Source organism: Petromyzon marinus, chromosome 2, assembly GCF_048934315.1.
Source record: "Petromyzon marinus isolate PM22_M1 ecotype Great Lakes invasive population chromosome 2, UKy_Petmar_22M1.pri1.0, whole genome shotgun sequence".
NCBI classification, from domain to species: Eukaryota; Metazoa; Chordata; class Hyperoartia; order Petromyzontiformes; family Petromyzontidae; genus Petromyzon; species Petromyzon marinus.
In genome coordinates, this window is record NC_133668.1 from 11,920,792 (window position 1) to 11,938,780 (window position 17,989).

Here is a 17,989-nt window from a genome sequence, read left to right on the forward strand (position 1 = left end):
TATGAGATATACGTCCTTTTAAAGGTGGATGATTGACACGTGTTGAGTTTTAGAAACCTAATAGATTTTTAGGTCAAATCGCGTTCGTGAAACATGTGTCGAAAACCGACACAGACTATTAAAAAAGTTGCGTAGGAAGATTTACAACACGCAAATTACTTAACGTGATCTGACCCCCCCCCGCCAAAAAAAAAACGAAAAAAAAGTTCTATTACTAATCATAACATTGGTCGTAGTGTTCATTAAATGTGTGCGGTGTTAAAATGAAATCTCGGGCCCCTTTTTGTCCGCGGGCTGCCGATCCCCCCCCCTCTCCCTACTAAGTGACGGAGGCGTCACCGCGGTGCATGTGCCAGGCTAGGTGCACTTTGAGACCACCGTGAAGTGTCGAAGGCTCGCTGACAGGGAGGTATCGGAACAGACCCAGCAGGTGCCATGGGTCGGCTGACTGAGATGACCACCGGTAGATGCACACCACCAGCTATACCCCCCCACACACCACTGTGCCAACTTGCGGAATTTTATCCGCCCGGCGCTCCGCTCGTTGTTGTGAGCGTCGCTCTTCTGCCCTCCGTTATTGCTGGAAGGCGACTGCCTCCAACTGGTCAGCAGCAGCAGCGTCCTTCACGAGCCTCCTCCTCCTCCACAGAGGCCAACCCCCCCCTCCCCACCGGCCCCCCTCTTCCCCACCTCCCCCCCTCCCCACCGGCCCCCCTCTTCCCCACCTCCCCCTCCCCTCCGGCCCCCCTCTTCCCCGCCCCCCCCCACTTCCCCACTAGACCCTCTCCACCGCCCTTCAGGGAGGTATGACGTCACCGAGGCACGCGAGGCAGGCCCGGGAAGATGACGTCACGCTGATTTGAAGACGTCATTTGGAAGTTTGTTTTCGCGGGAAGGCGTCGCCGCCGCCGCCGCTGTTGTTGCTGTTGTTGCTGCTGCTGCGACGATGGCGCGGGTAGGATCGCCGAGACACGATCGCCGAGCGTCTCTCCCTATCCCCCATCCCTCCCTCGTCACACAGCAGACACTGCACACGACCCGCAGACCAACAGATTGTGGTCTTGCCGCACAGGCGGAGTACCAGATACCCCCCAAGGCGCCGCACACGCGGTACACAGACAGGCAAGGCACGATGGCACAGTCGTGTGTTTACGTACTACACGCGCAGGACATGCACAGCAGAGTAACATCGCGGGGCACGGTACAGGCAACGCACTGCAGATAACAACACGCAACATTGCACATTGAGTCCGTTGCACACGGCAACACAGCATTATGCCCTCATAGCACGGGACATTGGAGGGTACGGACGGCGCAACAATTTGCGCGCAGAGGCCGAGCACGGACGGCAGCCGCACTGCCAGCGAATCCCACGGTGTTCGTGAGCGTTGAACTGCGTGCAATGACGGGTTTGTTGGAAAAGTTGGGGTTGCAGGGTTTACAGGGCACTTTGTATAATAATAGATTATACTTTGATGCTGGCAAGAAAGGCAGCATGTTGGGGCCACTGTTTTATATGCAGTGACGTCGCGGGATGTCGCTGTGCAACGCCGGCCCTGGGGAGGCGCGGCGTGCGACGTCGCGACAGCGCGGACGACACCACGCGGATGTGGGTGCAGTACCGGCCCCTAGAGGGGCTCTGACTGACGGCGCCGAGTGGCACCACGCTCTGCGTGCAGTGCCGACCCCTACAGGATGGGGTGCGTGGAGTGCCGGCCACGGGAATGGGGTCACGATAGGCCGTGGCACTCTGGTTGACCCCAGAGGACACGTGACCGGCTAAGTGTACACAGGGCCCCCAAGTAGGGGCAAGGGGTGGTCACGTGTCAGGGTCGAGATCCTCCCGATGGAGGATTCTAGAAGGTGGTCGTGGCTAAGGGCGGAGCCAGCCACACGGCAGAGGATATAAGCCGGGTCCCCCAGAGGGACCGGCTGCTGTTGTTCATCCTGAAGAAGTCTGCGTTCTACGTCCTACAGACTCTCCCAACATGTGGACCTGGACCCGAGCTGTGGTCCGGTCCATTGTAGCTAGTTACGGTGTAATTAGCGTAGTTAGCCTGGTGGTCACCACCATAGGTTGTTATTCTGTTAAGGGGCAGTTACCCCCGTGTGTTGGTGTTAAATAAATGTGTTGCTTCCAAAGAGTAGGTCTGCGACTCGGTTGAACTCACCACATATACACAGCGTCGAGTGGAGCTACTGCGTGACCGTTGATTCTCTACACGGGAGCCTTCCTGTGCGGAGTTTGTATGTTCTCCCCCCTGTTCTGCATGAGTTTCCAATACAGTTGCTAAAACACCATCCAATGTAACTGGTATGAAAAACAATAAGAATAGGTTTTACCCTTTCTGGCAATACAACAGATGTTAACATGTTCAAACACCAAATATAAAGCTTTTGCAAGGAATCATGCAACATCTTAACAACTGTTTCATTGTCAGAAAGGTTTAAGCCTATTCTTATTTTTTCATACTTTTATACTGGCAAAAGGTTCCTTAATGTAACTGGTTCATGGGACCTCCCTTTCCAAAAATGTAACTGTTATTGACCAAACACCCAAATTCTGAAATATTGCCTGCAAATTACTAAATCGGGATTGTGTATTCAGTACAGATATTTACATCACCTCCCCTGCTGTGAAAAACTTGGCAGGACCCTCCTGCAAACATATCTTGAGACCCAGTGAGGATTTTCTGTAATTTCTCGCACCCAGTATTAGTAGGCCGTGTTGTCTCCTCGCATTGTGGCATTGGTTATTTCAATTACATCTGTGACAAAGAGCTTTATAGCTCATCGGATTCCTCCAGTATTAATCCACATTCTGAATGATGCCCCACCCCTACTACTACTACCCTGTAGTCTGCTATGGCGGTGTGCATGGACGTGGGGCTGAGCATGGGAAGCCAAGTCCCGGGCCAGGGGACATCCATGGATCTCGCCAAGGAGGTCTTTACTAAGTTCACCCAGAGGCAGGTGCGTGTGGTACTTGCACCGATGCTCAGAGAAGTATCCCCCGAATCCCAACCCTGACCCCCCCTCATATCCCCTAACCGCCAACCCTTAACCTCTAACCCCCCCCCAACCCTTATCCACTTCATGCTCATCGTGATTTGCGTGCGCAGTCTGACACTGCTTTTATGTTGAATGTAAACTTACAGTCTCACATTTTTAATGAATTTTACATGCATATCTTTTTTGCTTTTTAAATAACAAATTTTGCATTACATGTTTGTATGCCTGCTATTTTTAATTGCCCAGCAGAGTATATATATTCTCCATTTTTGTTACATTTAGACAGTTGTATATACTTTATACAGAACACGGTGATTTCCCACGGTTAAGTGATAATATGGATGTTTCTATTCAACTACCACAACAGCAAATGTGTTTACTTTATACAGCAGTACAGTACTTACAATGTTGTATATGAAAATGATTAAATGTTAATACACTATATGAGTGTTTCTGTCAAGCCTGTGTTTGCAAAGCCCTTGTTTGTTGCTTGTCACTGGTATATTTTTTCCTCCCTACAGGTTTTTGCAGACAGCAAGGATGAGGTGGCCCTTGTGCTTTTTGGCACTGAGGAGACACAAAATGACCTGGCTGAAGACGGTGGCTACCAGAACATCAACGCAATTCGTTCTCTCAGGGTGGCGGATTTTGAGCTCCTCGAATATATCCAAACTCTGGAGTCAAGCAGTTGCCAGGGTGACTGTATCCTTGATCTGTGTATGCGATAATCGGCTTTTACCTTGCGAATTGTCTAACGATATGTGTGGGCTGCAGACATTTGTTTCACAAAGTTTTGTACGTGTCATTGCTTTGGAGGCGTTTGCCTTTAGCACGCAGGAGCGCTTGCAGATGTGTAATTGAGGAAATGCACGCATATGTGTAATGACGACCGACACGCGTTCCTCCATTATTAAGAGTCTTTATTGTGGACACGAACACTGTCTTCAAGCACAGCGCAGTCTTCTCTCCAAGCGTCCCCTCCTCCTGTGTTTTTCCTTTTTATATCCCTTGAGCCCCCTTTCCCAAAGGTTTCCCGACTTGCTTTCCACAGCCAATCCTCGTCCTCCTCTTACGGTTCTCAACCGTCCTCTCAGTCAACCTTGGTTTCCTATCCTTTGCGTTTGTATTTTTCCTCCAATCCCTGCAATTCTCTGTCTCTAGCCAATTCCTTTCCAGGCCTGTCTGTACCTTCCCTTTCTCCGTCGTCAACTCCAGGTGGTCTCTCCCAGATTAGGGGCACCAATCGAACGCCTTGTTTCAATTCCTGATTGCCCATGTTTGCCCACAAAGCGTAAGCACCATGTCAGCAAGTCCTCTGTTGTGTTTTGGTCTTTACATTTGCAAACAAAAATTGTTCAGGTGCGAATATGTCATGATTATGAGGTGGCATCCTGATGCGTAATCTGGTTTAGGCCTTGACTTCGCCTGACAGATGTGGATGCTATTGTGGTATGCATGGACCTCCTTCAGAAGAAAGTTGTGTATGTATTGATATTTTTACTTGGGTCAAATTATATTTTTACATCTGTTTTAAGTTTCAAGGTGAACCTATTCCACAAATTTAGTGTACAACTGACAAACACTTGTGTACTGGCAATATGCATGAACCATATTCTGGCATAATTTGTTGTTGCAATTGTATCCTGTAATGAATAATACTATTGTGTCTGTCTGCGCTCTGTAGGGGAAAGCGGTTTGAAAGGCTAAGCATTTGTGTGCTCAGCGACCTTGGTGGCCCCTGCAGTGCAGACCAGGTTGACATCATCAGAAAAAACCTGAAAAAGGCCGATATCGCTCTCCAGTTTTTGTAAGAGAGACCACATATTCAGCACTTCCACGCTGTGATGATGTATGTATGTTGGATTTCTTTCACAGCGTACGTAGCCAACCATGCTTATCGGAGGTGCAAATTATGTTTGAGATGGTAAATGCAGTAAATGAGTTGTGAGTAATGTTGCCATATAATGTTTTGTGATGCCCCACCCTGTTTTGTTGCCTTATACCATTCTGTGCAGTCTTCCGTTCCCATTAAGTGAAGAGGGGGACATGGATCGTGGTGATGATGGCCGTAATGAAGGGCAAAGCCCTCGCTATAGCGGTCCAGGGGGTAAAGGCCTCACAGCTGTGCAACACAAAGGAGTGAAGGTTCTGAAGGATCTGCTGCTGGGGCCAGAGGGGGAGCCGGAGCTGGATGAAGTCTACACTTTCAGGTACGGGTGGTCAGTTGTGCACATGGATGCTTTGTTATTCCGTAAATGTCTCCAGCCATTTTTGCTCCCTGACAGTGTGTAATTGGATTTGTTTCTTTCGCAGACATGTAATTTTTAAATTTCTCATACATTATATTACGTTGATTTTTATGTGTACTATAAGTGTTACTCTGTAAACTAAAAGCACAGCGGTGTGTCGTATGCAGTAATGGACTAGAACGTCTGAGCTTCTTTAAGAGGATGGAGCGGCAGCCATACCCCTGGCCATGTACAATGACCTTGGGCGCCAACCTGACCATCCGCATTACAGGCTACAAGGCTGTGAGTAGGAAGGCAGCATCCACTCTACATGTTAATTGCCCTGTCATGGGTGAAAGTTTGTACGTCGAATATTTGTAAGTAGAGGAGTCCCTGTATGTACATAGTGATTTCGAACATTTAAGCAGCTTATATCTCCCTTGTGAAAGAGAACGTGACATACACATTGTAAAGGTTTATAACTCCGGCTTATGAATTTAGAATCTTAGCTCAGATGCTCTGTGCTGGCCATTTTATCCTTAGTGTGTTGATGTACACATTCGTATCCAGGTGACATTGGAGACGCCAAAGAAGGCCTGGACGACCGTAGAGGCACAGTCAAAGAGAAAGGAAGATATAAAGCAGGAGACAGTCTACTGCTTGTTTGATGAAAACGAGAAAGAAATTGGCGAAGACGACCTCATCCAAGGTGTGCAAAATAGATGACGGAAAAATGTCACCTTAACATAGGTCTATACAGTTATTAGCTATGGTTCGGATATTTGAAATGTCCTTGTAGCATATAAATTGCTTTGTGTGTTTTAACTGTAATTATTTAAGTAAGAGCGATAATCTGGCAATAAACAAGTAAGCCAGATAAAATGTTTCTCTGGAATGAAAAGTCGTGACAGCTTGCAGACCGATGTATTTGCATGCAGGATATCGTTACGGAAGTGACATAATCCCATTCTCGAAAGAGGATGAGAGCCAGATGAAGTACAAGTTGGATGGGAAATGTTTTGATGTGCTGGGCTTTACCAAGTCCTGCCATGTAAGTAACCCTGTGCCTGTACAAATACAGTATTTCAGACAGACTTATGTGCATTCATTGCTTTTCAACTTTGTGGGAGTCATACCATGGGATGTAAAAATAAAGGTTTGCTTATTTTGCTCTTGTCACACTGCAGATAAAACGTCATCACTACATGGGTACCCAAACCATCAAAATCACTGGCAACGGAGATGATGAAGTATGTATTTGTGTGTCTTCCGTGTCACGTGCATTATTTTTTATTCATGTGCATTTGACTACAGCTCTTTCTCATGTCATTAACAGAGCTGATTGCAGTCCATTATTTACACAAGCCGAGCATGTGAACGCCACCAATAACACCCATTCATGTGCTGTATGTTAAAGACAGAATCTGTCCCACGTGTATTCTCAAGCTGCTGAATAGCACCACATCTTTAGAAAAGTGACAGCCTTTACACACCATAGGCTCATAATAAAGGTTTTTGGGTTAGATCGCGTTATTTATAAATGTGTCGTAACTCTCCACCACCTGACACGGCCAATCAGCAAAAAAGTGTCACGTTGACAAAAGACAATTAGTTCACTACTTTAGCCCACCGGTGTGTTTTAGAGTGAATCCACAGCATTTACAGTTTCACTCTTCAACACACCGGTGGGCTAAAGCAGTGAACTATTTGTCTTTTGTCAACGTGACACTTTTTTGCTGATTGGCCGTGTCGGGTGGTGGAGGGTTACGACACATAAATAACGCGATCTAACCCAAAAAACCTTTATTATGAATAATATTGGTCGCGAAAGCCTACGTGTGAAACACCATAGGCTGCTGTGTGATATTCCCCATCCTACTTTAATGTACATCTCGAGTAATGTGGATTTGCATGCTGTTAAGGCTTGTGTGCCAGCATGTATGGATAAGCTTTGAAATTTGACGCCGTTACCCCCTTGTGGTGAGTAGCACTCGGTGGTGGCATTCTCCGCACTACTGCATGCCTTGGAAGAGCTAGACATGGTGGCCATCGTCCGTTATGCCTACAATGTCGCTTCAATCCCGCAAGTCGGCTTTGGATTCCCCAACATCAAGAGCACCCATGAAGTAAGTTGGTTGCTCTTCACTGGGTTTTCACCAGCTGTGCCTTATGGCAGTCAAACGTGTCTGCAGATGTTTCGAGCATACTTTTTTGATCTAACCTATTAGGGTGGTGACATGGTCTTGTGCAGAGGTCGGCAACCTGTGGCTCTGGAACCGCATGTGGCTCTTTAAGGACTGCTTCGCAGTGTTATTTATTACGGTCCATCTTGCCTTCACGTGCGTTGCAGCTCTTGAAATGTTGAATTTTTTTTACCAAATTAGAAAAAATGGCTCTTGTTATTTTGTTTGCCGACCCCACTTTTTGCAGAGGTTCATGCTTCGAATCCAGCAGACACCCTGATTATTTCTGCGGTGTGCAATAACTGTCATAAAACTATACCCATCACTGTGGATGTGAGAGCCCCTGACGTAATTCGCAAGAGTTGGGGTCCACATTTGCCATATTTGAAAATTACCTGAAAAATCACTTGATTTGAAATAAACAGCAATCATTTGCCCCAGCTGGCAGACTGATGCTCACAGGGATGGCTACTACGGTGGGGTGCCCTTTCAAATGTTTGAGATGAGTTGTGCTCTCGGAATACGCGGCATGATTTAAAAAAATAAATCCTTATTAACAACTTGTGCTCTTTCGATTTAAAGCTTTCGTGACTGCAAGGATTCATCTTCTTTGGTTCTTTCGGTAAAGTCACGTAGAATGAGAATAAAATAATAAATTGATCAAATAAAATAACACAATAATATTCTCACGACAGCGCTGTCCTCCAGACAGTCTCGTCCCCTTCACCTGATGAAGGCCGCTTGTGTTGTGGCCGAAACGTCGTGAGAATATTATTGTGTTATTTTATCAATTTATAATTTTATTCTCATTCTACGTGACTTTACCGAAAGAACCAAAGAAGATGAACTTGTGCTCTGTGTGGAAATGTATTTGGTCGATTTTTTTCATTACCTTTTAACTGATGTTTCCTTTGTGTTTCCAGTACATGGTTTTTTTGCAGCTGCCGTATTGTGAGGACCTCAGGCATTACACGTTTCCCCCTCTCATAAACAACAAGATGTTCACTCCGTCAGGTAAGATGTGAGGATTTCTTTTGATTGGGACATTTTAACACCAATGAGAGTGAAGGGATTATTTTGTATTATGTTTGTTGTAACTTTCTGACCCGCCCCGACTGGATATCTGCGAAAAAGAGCTTAATAGCTCATCAGACTTCTCCAGGATAAATACAGATTGAGATTGTTATTCTGAGTTTTGAGATCAGATTTATAAAAAAAAGTGTCTCTGGTGGTATACACCTTAAATCTAGCGCTTTTGATACCAGTATTAGATAACAGATTTGTGAAATTGCCATACCTGCTGGTCTAAGAGGTGGCCAGGATATGTCAGTATCGCAATTGGGCTCGTATAATTATCTGTATGGACCTACCTGGAAGTGGTTGACCCACGCATAAGAGGGTCAACCACTTAAGAGACTCGGTGAGGCATTCCTGAATAAGTAAATGCAATTATTACTGCAGGAGTTCACGGATCCATGTGCTGTGTCCCCTCGTCCGGTCTGAGCAGAGGAGCAGCTGAGTGCGGTGGACTCGCTCATCGATCGGATGAGCCTGGTGCGGGAGGATGAAGGAGGCGTAGTAGAGGAGCTCTTTAAGACGACCAAGATTCCGAACCCTGTGTTCCAGCGCCTTTTTCAGGTTTGATGGCCCTTGTTTTAAATACGTCAGCCAACAGTTGAATTCGTTATGAAAATTGAATTATTTTATGAGAATAGGTTTTTCCTCTTTTATCTGGCAACAAAACAGGTGTTAAGTTGTTAAAACACCAAACTGAAACCTTTTACAATGAATCATGTCTGCATTAACCACAATACTTGTGCTCAAAATGCAAACAAAAAATATACTCTGATAATATATGCATTGTCTTTGAAACTGATTGGTCCACACCAGAGACACCTTTCTTTTGAGCCTCGTCTCAAACGGTGTTAGACCAGAGGTTTTACGATCAGGTGATTTACGTTTAAAAAAAAAATCTAAAACATGTTATTTATATCCAATAAATCTGACGAGGTGGCTTGTATGTATGTATGTTAAACTTCTTTCGCACCCTACATAGCCAACTGTGCTATCGGAGGTGCGGGCTCGGGGGGGTAGAGAGGCTCGCAATTGGAAAGTTGCAAGTTCAATTCTTGGTTGAGAGTTGACTTAGTTAATCAAACCGAGATGGTAAATAAAATGAGTGACAACTTTGCGTGGAATTCAACAGTGGTTGTCCTCTAGGTCGTATCGTCTGCACCATAGGAATGAGGATTTTTCACCACTGACTCAGAGCTGGAAACAGGGGATGAGAACAGCCTCAATAATAAAATTTTAGCATAAAATCACTTGGGCTTTTGAGTATTTGTGACCAAAGAGGTGAGCTATGATATCAATAGCAAGATAAAGGATTTGATTCAACAACAGAACACAGTGCGGTGCGCTTGTCAGTGCCTGCAGCACAAGGCCTTCTTCCCTGAGGAGCCTCTTCCTCCAATGGAACAAAACCTCCTGGCCATGCTGGAGCCACCTCCTGAGATCACAGCTGCCAGCGCGCCAGTCCTTGAGCTTCTCCAAAAGCTCTTCCCGCTCCAAGCTGCTCCCAAGAAGGAGCAGTTAACTGGAAAGGAAATCTTCAAGGACAGGTAGGTTGCTAAATTGGAGACCTTTAGGAATAAAAACAAGAACATAATGAACAACTGAGTAAGTAATTGTAGTCCTTCATATTAAAACGACATCGTGCATCTCTGCAAAGCAATGCGCCATGTTTTTCCCAGCAGGAATCGCGAAGAGCCTGAAGAAAAGAAGCCTCGCTTTTCAGATGACGGGGATGAGAATGGAAGCGCGTGCCTTGTGGCGAGTGTAGCAGAAGGCAGGGTCAGCAAGGTCAGGCAACATTTAACACTTGAGCAGCTGATACAAAATGTTAGCTCGTCAATATACCACACTCGCTGAGTTTGGGCTGGAGCGCTCCCTGGTATGAATAAGGATGTTGGTGCTATCTGTTAAAGGTCACCTGCATGGGTGAACGTGTGTAATAACATTGTATTTTTTTTCTGGTTGTAAACTGTGTTAATGAGCATTGTCACCCCCTGCAGGTTGGCACAGTTGATCCTCGCAAGGATTTTCAGGTGTTGTGTGCAAGAAAAGAAGAGTTTTCCTTCAAGGAAGGTTAGTTGCCTTTTCATATTAATTTGCAAAAGTGAAGCATATATTATCTGCTGTCAAAATTAAAATGACAACTGTCAGTTAACGAAAATTATTGGTTTCCTCTCAATTAAACTGTCTCGATTCCGTCAAACTTGGTTTGCTAAGTCGTATTTTAGTTTAAAACATTGCAAACGTATATAGCCCTTTTGTGCAGTGCCATAGCAAACTTAAAACAACGTCTTGCTGTGCTTAAGACGGACAGCCTGTGTGTTTTCTGTCTGCATTTTGCCGGTGTTTGAGTGTGCGCTACAAGGAGACGAATGTGTGTAAATAGGAGGCCTTGGCCAAGGCAAACACACTGCAGCAGTTTCTGCAGTAAGCATCCGCACGGGCCATGCTCGTCTGTCCACAGAGCACTCGCCAAGAGCTTTCCTTTTGCTTATTTCCCTAAATCAGATTGTGTGAGGCTGGCACCTGCTCGGACAGCCCAGCAGTGATGAAAAATTATAACAGTTCCGTTAAATGTATAAAAATATATCCAAATATACGAGTCTGAAACTTCCACACGTTGCATTACAAGGAATGACGTCATTTTTTATGTTTAAATCTAATATTTTGTGCACCCTTGTCTTGACGAATGCCTTGGAGTCACATGGGGTTGTTTTCTCATTGTTATCAACCAACCTTGGGAGTTTCGCAGTGGTGTTTGTTGTTATTTTTACAAACCTAAACAACAATAAAAACTCAAAAGAAAAAACATTGCAGCCATAATTAAAATCCACACATTAGATTTCCCTTAAGATTGGGCCCGTGTTGGTAGCTTGACGTTGACGGTCTTGCCTGCGCGTCGTGCAGCGAGTATGCAGCCCTTAATAATTTCCATATGTTATGGCTGTGTGGAGCATTAAGACACAGGGCCAGTTTAAGGTCCCAGGCAGGATGCTGCATTCCTTTACAAGGCCCAGACTTCAACTACAGACTCTAATTCAGACCGGCCCGCACAGTGAATTGTTGGTATTTAACAGACGTTGGTTTTTTTACCCTCATTCTATATCGTAATCCATCTCAGCAGTTTTGGTATTGGGTTTCAAACCTGAATCCTGTTGAAAATGCTGAATAAGTTGAATTGGCCTACACTTAGTGGTGTAATGCTTTTTTCTGATTGTGGCTGTTTTAAATGGTGCTTTTGATGAGGTATCACAATTGCATTTCGGTCGCATAAATGTGCATCCCTGCTGAAACTACATTGCGTTGTTTATTATGTGACATTTTATGAATAAAACAAACATTTGTTTTTGCGAAGCAATAAAGTCAACCAGAGGGCTTTACATTAGCAATTCTCTTTCTGATCTTGCTCGACTGTGCAGTGTAATTGCATTAGTTGCACAAAATCAAAGTTCCAAATGTGTGACAACGCATGCGTGCCCACCACATTGTGTACCTTATCCCAGTGGCAGAACATCCATTGCACAATACGATGCTGGGGTTGTGTCCACCAAGTAGCGCTGAAGTTCAGACAGCAGGACATTTAGCTTTTGTAGAACTTGAAAGTCAACGTTGTAAGCCTCCCTTCAGACTGTATCCAGATTGCACTGTAAGGGGTGGAGCAAATCCATGTTTCTCTCGTCTGCACCCAGTGTCTGAGCAACTGGAACGGTGCCTGGAAAAGTTCCTGGATTTGCGGGAGAGGACCTACTACATGAAGACATTGGACTGCCTAAAAGCATACCGAGAAGAGGCTAACAAGGTATGTGCCGCTTAATCCGAAGATTAACTCTAGCTTTTCTGTACATTAGTTTGTTGCGTTTGTATAATGTTGCACATCCCACGTTAAGAACTGCAGCGTCATTGTTATTTGGCAATAAGGCTGTATAATTACTTGGCCATTACAGTTATTCAAGGGCCATTTCTGTGATGATTACAACAATATATGCTATGAAGGGCCGGTGCCTAATATCTGCATCGTCTCACGCAAAACCTCGGCGCAGACCTGGCAGGGAAACTAGATAAGGAAGTGTGCCTGCACAGTCAATGAATAAAAAAATAACATTCAGACATTGTAGGGAAGTAATGTAAAAATTTGAAAATGAACGAAATATTGTGTGTTATTTACCTTTTTATCGAAAAGATAGGGCATACTTATATTCTTATTAAATACCTCTTTGCATGAACAAAAAATAATCTGCCATTCTCAAGTAAGAAGCAGTCTGGCCCCCTTTGCGGACAACCACAATGATGTCCAGTCAGTAATAGGGGTGGTCACAGGCACACACACACCACAGGCACACATACATTCACACGTGCATCCACATACAGACACATTCCTCCCTCAACACCCTTTCTCAACAAGAATTCCCCTTTCTCTCCTGCCTCCCAACACCTGAGTTTCAAATGCTAATTCACTTGGCTGTCTGTAGGCAGATATAAAGAATGAAGGGTAAAGGATTGTGTATTTACTGTATGCATGATTAAACTGATCATTGGGTTGTGTAAAAAAATACTTTTATTTTTAATATGGAGAGACAGGTATATGAAAGAGACATTGCTTATCTTTTTTATCTATACGAATGCATATGAATGTTATGAAGCTCCCATCCCCATCAACCCCACCTCATTTTTGTTACTTAAACATACTGCCATTGTGGACATTTTTTAGACTAGTGGTTGCAATCGTCTTGCAATCTCAAAAAGCGTCACTTGTTAATCGAAAAGGCTGATGTGCGCCCCAACTTGTTGTCGTGAAATTTACAACCGTAGCTTGAAATCGTTAAATTAATGCTGCAAATAAAACGTTTTCCCCATCATGTTGGTGGCCGTGTGGACCGTGTGTGCCGGTTGTGATGGCAGGCCAAAGAGCCTCACCAGTACAACACGTTCCTGAAGAGACTCAAGCAGCTGGTGGCAGATCTGGGCCTGCAGGACTTTTGGCAGCTGCTGGTGCAAGGTCATTTCCATCAGTGCTCTATCTGGTGTGCGCTGTGTGTGTGTGTGTACAGGTGCTTGCTAACAGTATTTGCCCTCAAAGTTTGAAGGCTATAATGGGGTATCTTTGTCTTCGTACTTCTCTACTCGGAAAAGCTACTGATTGAAACAACAGCACAATAACTGTTTAACACGTCGGCTTTCGCGACCAATATCCATAATATAGTTTTTTTGGGGTTAGATCATTAATATTACGCGATCTAACCCAAAAATAAATCTATATTATGGAGCACAATAACTCTCAGTAATTGCAGTGCACTGTCGTAACCACCTGGCCTGTTGACCAGTGATACATTTTGTATTATTCTGCGGCCATATTACTCTTGTCATAACTAAGCTTCTTTGGTATAGTTATGCAGTGTCTGTAATATTAGAGTATTTTCATTCTGTAGTTTTTCCAGCTTTCAGACCTAGTCTGTACTCATTTTAAGTAAAAAAAATTGTTTTGTAGTCTGGAAAGGCAATGATACTGTATTGAAAAGTTTGCATTTCGTGTTTCTCTCCTTGCTACTCAGATCGGCTGACCCTGATCAGCTGTGAGGAAAACTCAGCGAGCAGCGTGACTGGCCAGGAAGCTGAGCAGGTGACCCCTTGTGTTAGGGAGCAATGAAGACCATGCATGCCAAGTGCAATATACAATATGTGCACCTCGTTGTTTTGGGATATGTTTTGCAATCGCGTGCATAGCCTTGAAGAACAAACTACAATCGTAAGAGCTTTTGGCAACATGTACATGTACAGCTCAAATTAGCCTTTTCTCCTGAAGTAAAAAATGTTTTATGTGTTAATTTTTTCTTTGTTTCAGGGGTTTATGTTGCAGTAGACTGTTTTCTGTGTCTGTAGTCTATTTTGTTTCCCTTTAAATGTTGATCACTACACAATTTATACAGTACGATTTTGATTGTACAGTATATACATGCTTAGAGAAGAAGAGATTGTCAGTTGTAAGTTTACATTAACATATGGCATTGCTTTGCCCCTTGTTTGCTGCTGTGCCCATATAATGCCGTCTGCGATTGTTCTTGTGCAGTTCTTTGTGGTGGAACAGGTGCAGGAAGAGCTGATGGTTGCTGAGCCGGCAGCAGATGTAGATGATCTGGTAAGTACAAGTCACATGACCCATTTACTCTTATTCCTATGCGATGAGAAACAATTTCAGGTATATGCTTGTAATCTGCTTTGATGGCAGGGTTGGTGGGCCAGGCAGAGATGAAGGTATAAAGTTCAGGAGAAACCCACATGCAGGGTAGCAAGCTGCCTTTTCAATGTAACACAGCAAGTAGGTTGCTGGCATACCTGTGTGGAGGTTGTGATCTACACTCACTGGTCATTTTTCTCTGAAGACTTGTTTTATCCCCCACGTGGACATACTCAAGAGATTATCCAAACATACCAAAACAAGACTTAAATATAAGTTCAGTTTTACTGAGGCTTTACAGGTAAAAACACGTTTTAGTCTCAAGTTGCATGTAGTCCATCACCCAGTGTTTCCCTGACCTGCTCAACTTTGGTATTGTAGTGCTCTCTTTGTGTTGCTCTCATAGCCATTGCCACTAAATTTAGATGAAAATATGCGTGGTGCAGTTTTCCCATGACAATCGACTATGCAGTCCTAGCCCACCCAGGTACACGTGAGCAGCCAATGTCAAAATTACACTGCGTTAAGAGGCCTTGCCTGAAAAGCTGAGAATAAGGGCACAACGACAGCGATTGTCCACACTGGTTTAACGTGTACTCACACCTTTTGGTTGAAAAAGAAACCTGACAGCATTAGTTTTAACATGATTGAACACAATTGGGAAATGCGCCACAGTTCCGTTATGATCTTCAGCTTACAGTTTATATTGAATTATGCACGGTTACAGCTCTACAACTCGCATTACCCCTGATTGCTTACAAAGATGGTACACGTGACGAATCGGTTGTGAGGGTGGCTGCTGGTTTGTGAGGCTCTCGGTAATACTTATCCTTCCCTCCAGCTGGAGATGATGTGAGGTGGCAGCAAGATGACGGAACATCGATCGTGAAAACAGCACGCGACTGCCTTGGCGTTTCGAAACGTCTATTGAACGTGGAGCAGACCTGCATGCCGTTGGCCCTTCATACATTTCCCGTAGTTTTCGAGTTGTGACCATTACACGTTAAACTTGAACGTTATTGCTGTGCTGTTGTAGTTAGATTGACACTTGTGTTTGTTGTGACTTTTCTCAATATCCGTATTTGATCATGTTTTGATGTACGTTTCTAAAAAGTAATGTTTTTTCATGTTTTACATCTTGATTGACATAAAAAGCTAAAAAAGTCGTGTCGTTTCAAGTCAGCCTTTTTAAACTATCAGGCACATTGTTAGGCTTTGCTTTCAGATGTAAATTAGATAGTAATGCACCCATGTGCTTATTATAAAGAATTTGCTTAATGTGGAGCTGTATGGATGGAGTTTGATACGTTCTAGTGTAGACAAATGTGCATTGCTGCCTAAATAAATACTAAACTCAACACCATTCGGTGACTTGGTCGTGCAATGATAAGTGTTGCACTTCAGCTGAACTTCTTAGAATAGTTTTCCAAAGAAATTAAATGGTGTGAGATAATTCAATTAAACACGGTGCTATTTAATCTACCTTCAGTGGGGGGGAGGGCATTTGTTTTGCTTGGCTACCGTGTTTCCCCCTATTGATGTACTCCTTTCTGTTGGGAAGATCTCAATGTGGTGGAGTGAGCAATTGGCAGCCCGAGAGCTTGGGGTAGGAACGGGGAAGAGAGTGGGATGGAATGGCTGTGATGTGAAGGGATAAATGATGGAGACCGTTTGGAAAGTTAAGGGATATCAAGAGAAGAGAGGTAGAAAGGGTCTCGAAGAAAAGCACATCGGTACGGCTTGAACAAAAAACTGGGAAAGCGCCCGTGATGCCTTTCCTGCTCTAACAAACAAAGCACTGGACAAAAGAGGTAGAGACGGGAGGGAGGGGAGAAGAAGGCGGTGGTGAGGGGTGGTGGGAGGTTCTCTGGATCTGGGCTCTGCGTCGGAATGCGTGTGCGCCTCGAGTGTTGCCAGAGTGTGCGCTGAAGCTGCCGCTACGAGCACTCCGCACGTTCGGGATGAGCGGGGGTTGGGTTGGAGGAGGAGGAGGTGGTGGTGGTGTTTGTGGTTCTGTGGCTTGGGTTTGGTCGTAGCCCGGAGCCGGGACCTCGTTAGGACATGGGATCGCGATAGACTTTTGATCGCAGGGCCAGCTGCTGACAATGAGCCCCCGTTGAAGTTGGCGTGCACGTACTGCGCCAAAGCGGCTCCTTTCCATCAGCATCTCCCGCCCGCGACGGATAAGCATGGAGCGCCCTGCTTACCTGGAAGTACTGCGAAGACATCGGCGGCAAAGTCATCGTCCTCAGTAACACAATAGTAAGCAGCGGCAGCATGTGGTGGTGAAGGAAGGCATGGGCGCAAACGGCGGAAAACTCGACAGCGACACGGGTGAGCGGACTCGCTTTCGGTGTAAGGGTTTAGGTTTAACGTGCTCCAGGGCGTACAAGGCGCTGTGGTTGGGAAGGGCTGTGCTCGGATATGTGTTGGGGGTTTTATATGGTTGTGACCTCGTCCTGTGCACGGTGGAACGGACCTGGAACGCTTTGGCACCGCTGCAGTCCTCGAGCTCACGAGAGGCGCTCGTGGTCGTGTATGCGCCGCTCCGGCTTCCCGCTAAGACCAATCGGCTCCATGGGTCGATACAATATGTATCACTTTGTGGGAAGTCAACGGGGATCTTGCGGAAAGCCTGACTCCCCCCCCCCCCCATAATGGGAATGGAATTTCAAACACCTCCGCTAATCCTTGACAACATTATAGGATCTGTAATCCGATACCGGTGCACCAGCATTTGAGGGAAGGGATTTTGCGTCTCGCATGCATAGGTCATCTTGAGAGACTCGCAGATAGTCTCAGAGTTATGCAGGGACTCGTATACTCGGAGAGTCTGACAGATACAGTATCATATAATTGGGTGTTTACAGACCCACTGCCTCGTATATAAACACGCGAATCTCTGCTGATTTTAGAGCCCGGCTGGATTTAATTATCCCACCTCGATAATTATCAATAATTATCTTTAATTTGTGCCGTCATTCAGTGTACAGTGCGGTATGGTCACCCCCAGCACTAACCCTTCACACTGCAGGTCCTGACAAGTACCATCACACCAGCCTGCTTGTGCCATGCTGTAGCTGGACAAGGGGACAATCTCGCCAAAGTGTCTCTCGTCCACGGTGCGGGAACTCGGTGGCAACAATGCCACAAGGAGGGCATCGATCACACTCGCGAATCCTCACGGCGAACCAACACCAGAGTCTTTGAATGGCACATCGTTAGGTCATCCTGATCTCGTGGCTCCCTTAGCACAGGGGTCACTGACCCTGAGGCTACCTCACCTGGGCTGCCAGGTCACGCTGTGGCTCAGTAGCTGT

At 45.3% G+C, this 17,989-nt stretch overlaps 2 protein-coding genes across 5 annotated transcripts in view; both read left to right on the forward strand.

The window, feature by feature from the left end:
* The first annotated feature begins 828 nt into the window (after positions 1-828).
* Positions 829-16,032, forward strand: XRCC5 (X-ray repair cross complementing 5). 3 transcript variants are annotated; one of them, XM_032962917.2, is made up of 21 exons: positions 829-955; positions 2,860-2,973; positions 3,534-3,714; positions 4,445-4,493; positions 4,697-4,819; positions 5,028-5,222; positions 5,429-5,543; positions 5,811-5,949; positions 6,179-6,291; positions 6,428-6,490; positions 7,229-7,366; positions 8,347-8,437; positions 8,931-9,061; positions 9,851-10,044; positions 10,177-10,285; positions 10,498-10,570; positions 12,187-12,296; positions 13,397-13,493; positions 14,047-14,114; positions 14,562-14,630; positions 15,511-16,032. In XM_032962917.2, the coding sequence occupies exons 1-21, from the start codon at positions 947-949 to the stop codon at positions 15,523-15,525; spliced, it is 2,196 nt and encodes a 731-aa protein (XP_032818808.1). In that variant the 5' UTR covers positions 829-946; the 3' UTR covers positions 15,526-16,032. The 3 variants fall into 3 exon arrangements, with proteins under 3 accessions (XP_032818808.1, XP_032818817.1, XP_075926071.1); XM_032962926.2 differs by having other exon boundaries at positions 10,180-10,285; XM_076069956.1 differs by lacking the exons at positions 14,562-14,630; positions 15,511-16,032 and having other exon boundaries at positions 13,397-13,518; positions 14,047-14,062.
* Positions 16,033-16,159: 127 nt separating this feature from the next.
* Positions 16,160-17,989, forward strand: part of LOC116947330 (uncharacterized) — a 42,174-nt gene continuing 40,344 nt past the window's right edge. For both annotated transcript variants that reach the window (XM_076069955.1, XM_076069954.1), the window contains exon 1: positions 16,160-17,003. Coding sequence is in view for 1 of the 2 variants with exons in the window: in XM_076069954.1 (XP_075926069.1) it covers positions 16,967-17,003 (37 nt within the window). In the remaining variant the exon portion in view is untranslated. The remainder of the gene's footprint in view (positions 17,004-17,989) is intronic.

Excerpts from the sequence above, each read along its gene's own strand:
- XRCC5 (XM_032962917.2), top strand. Across the intron at positions 2,974-3,533 it reads CTAAGTTCACCCAGAGGCAG|GTTTTTGCAGACAGCAAGGA; the intron begins GTGCGTGTGGTA and ends TCCTCCCTACAG. Across the intron at positions 9,062-9,850 it reads TGTTCCAGCGCCTTTTTCAG|TGCCTGCAGCACAAGGCCTT; the intron begins GTTTGATGGCCC and ends TGCGCTTGTCAG.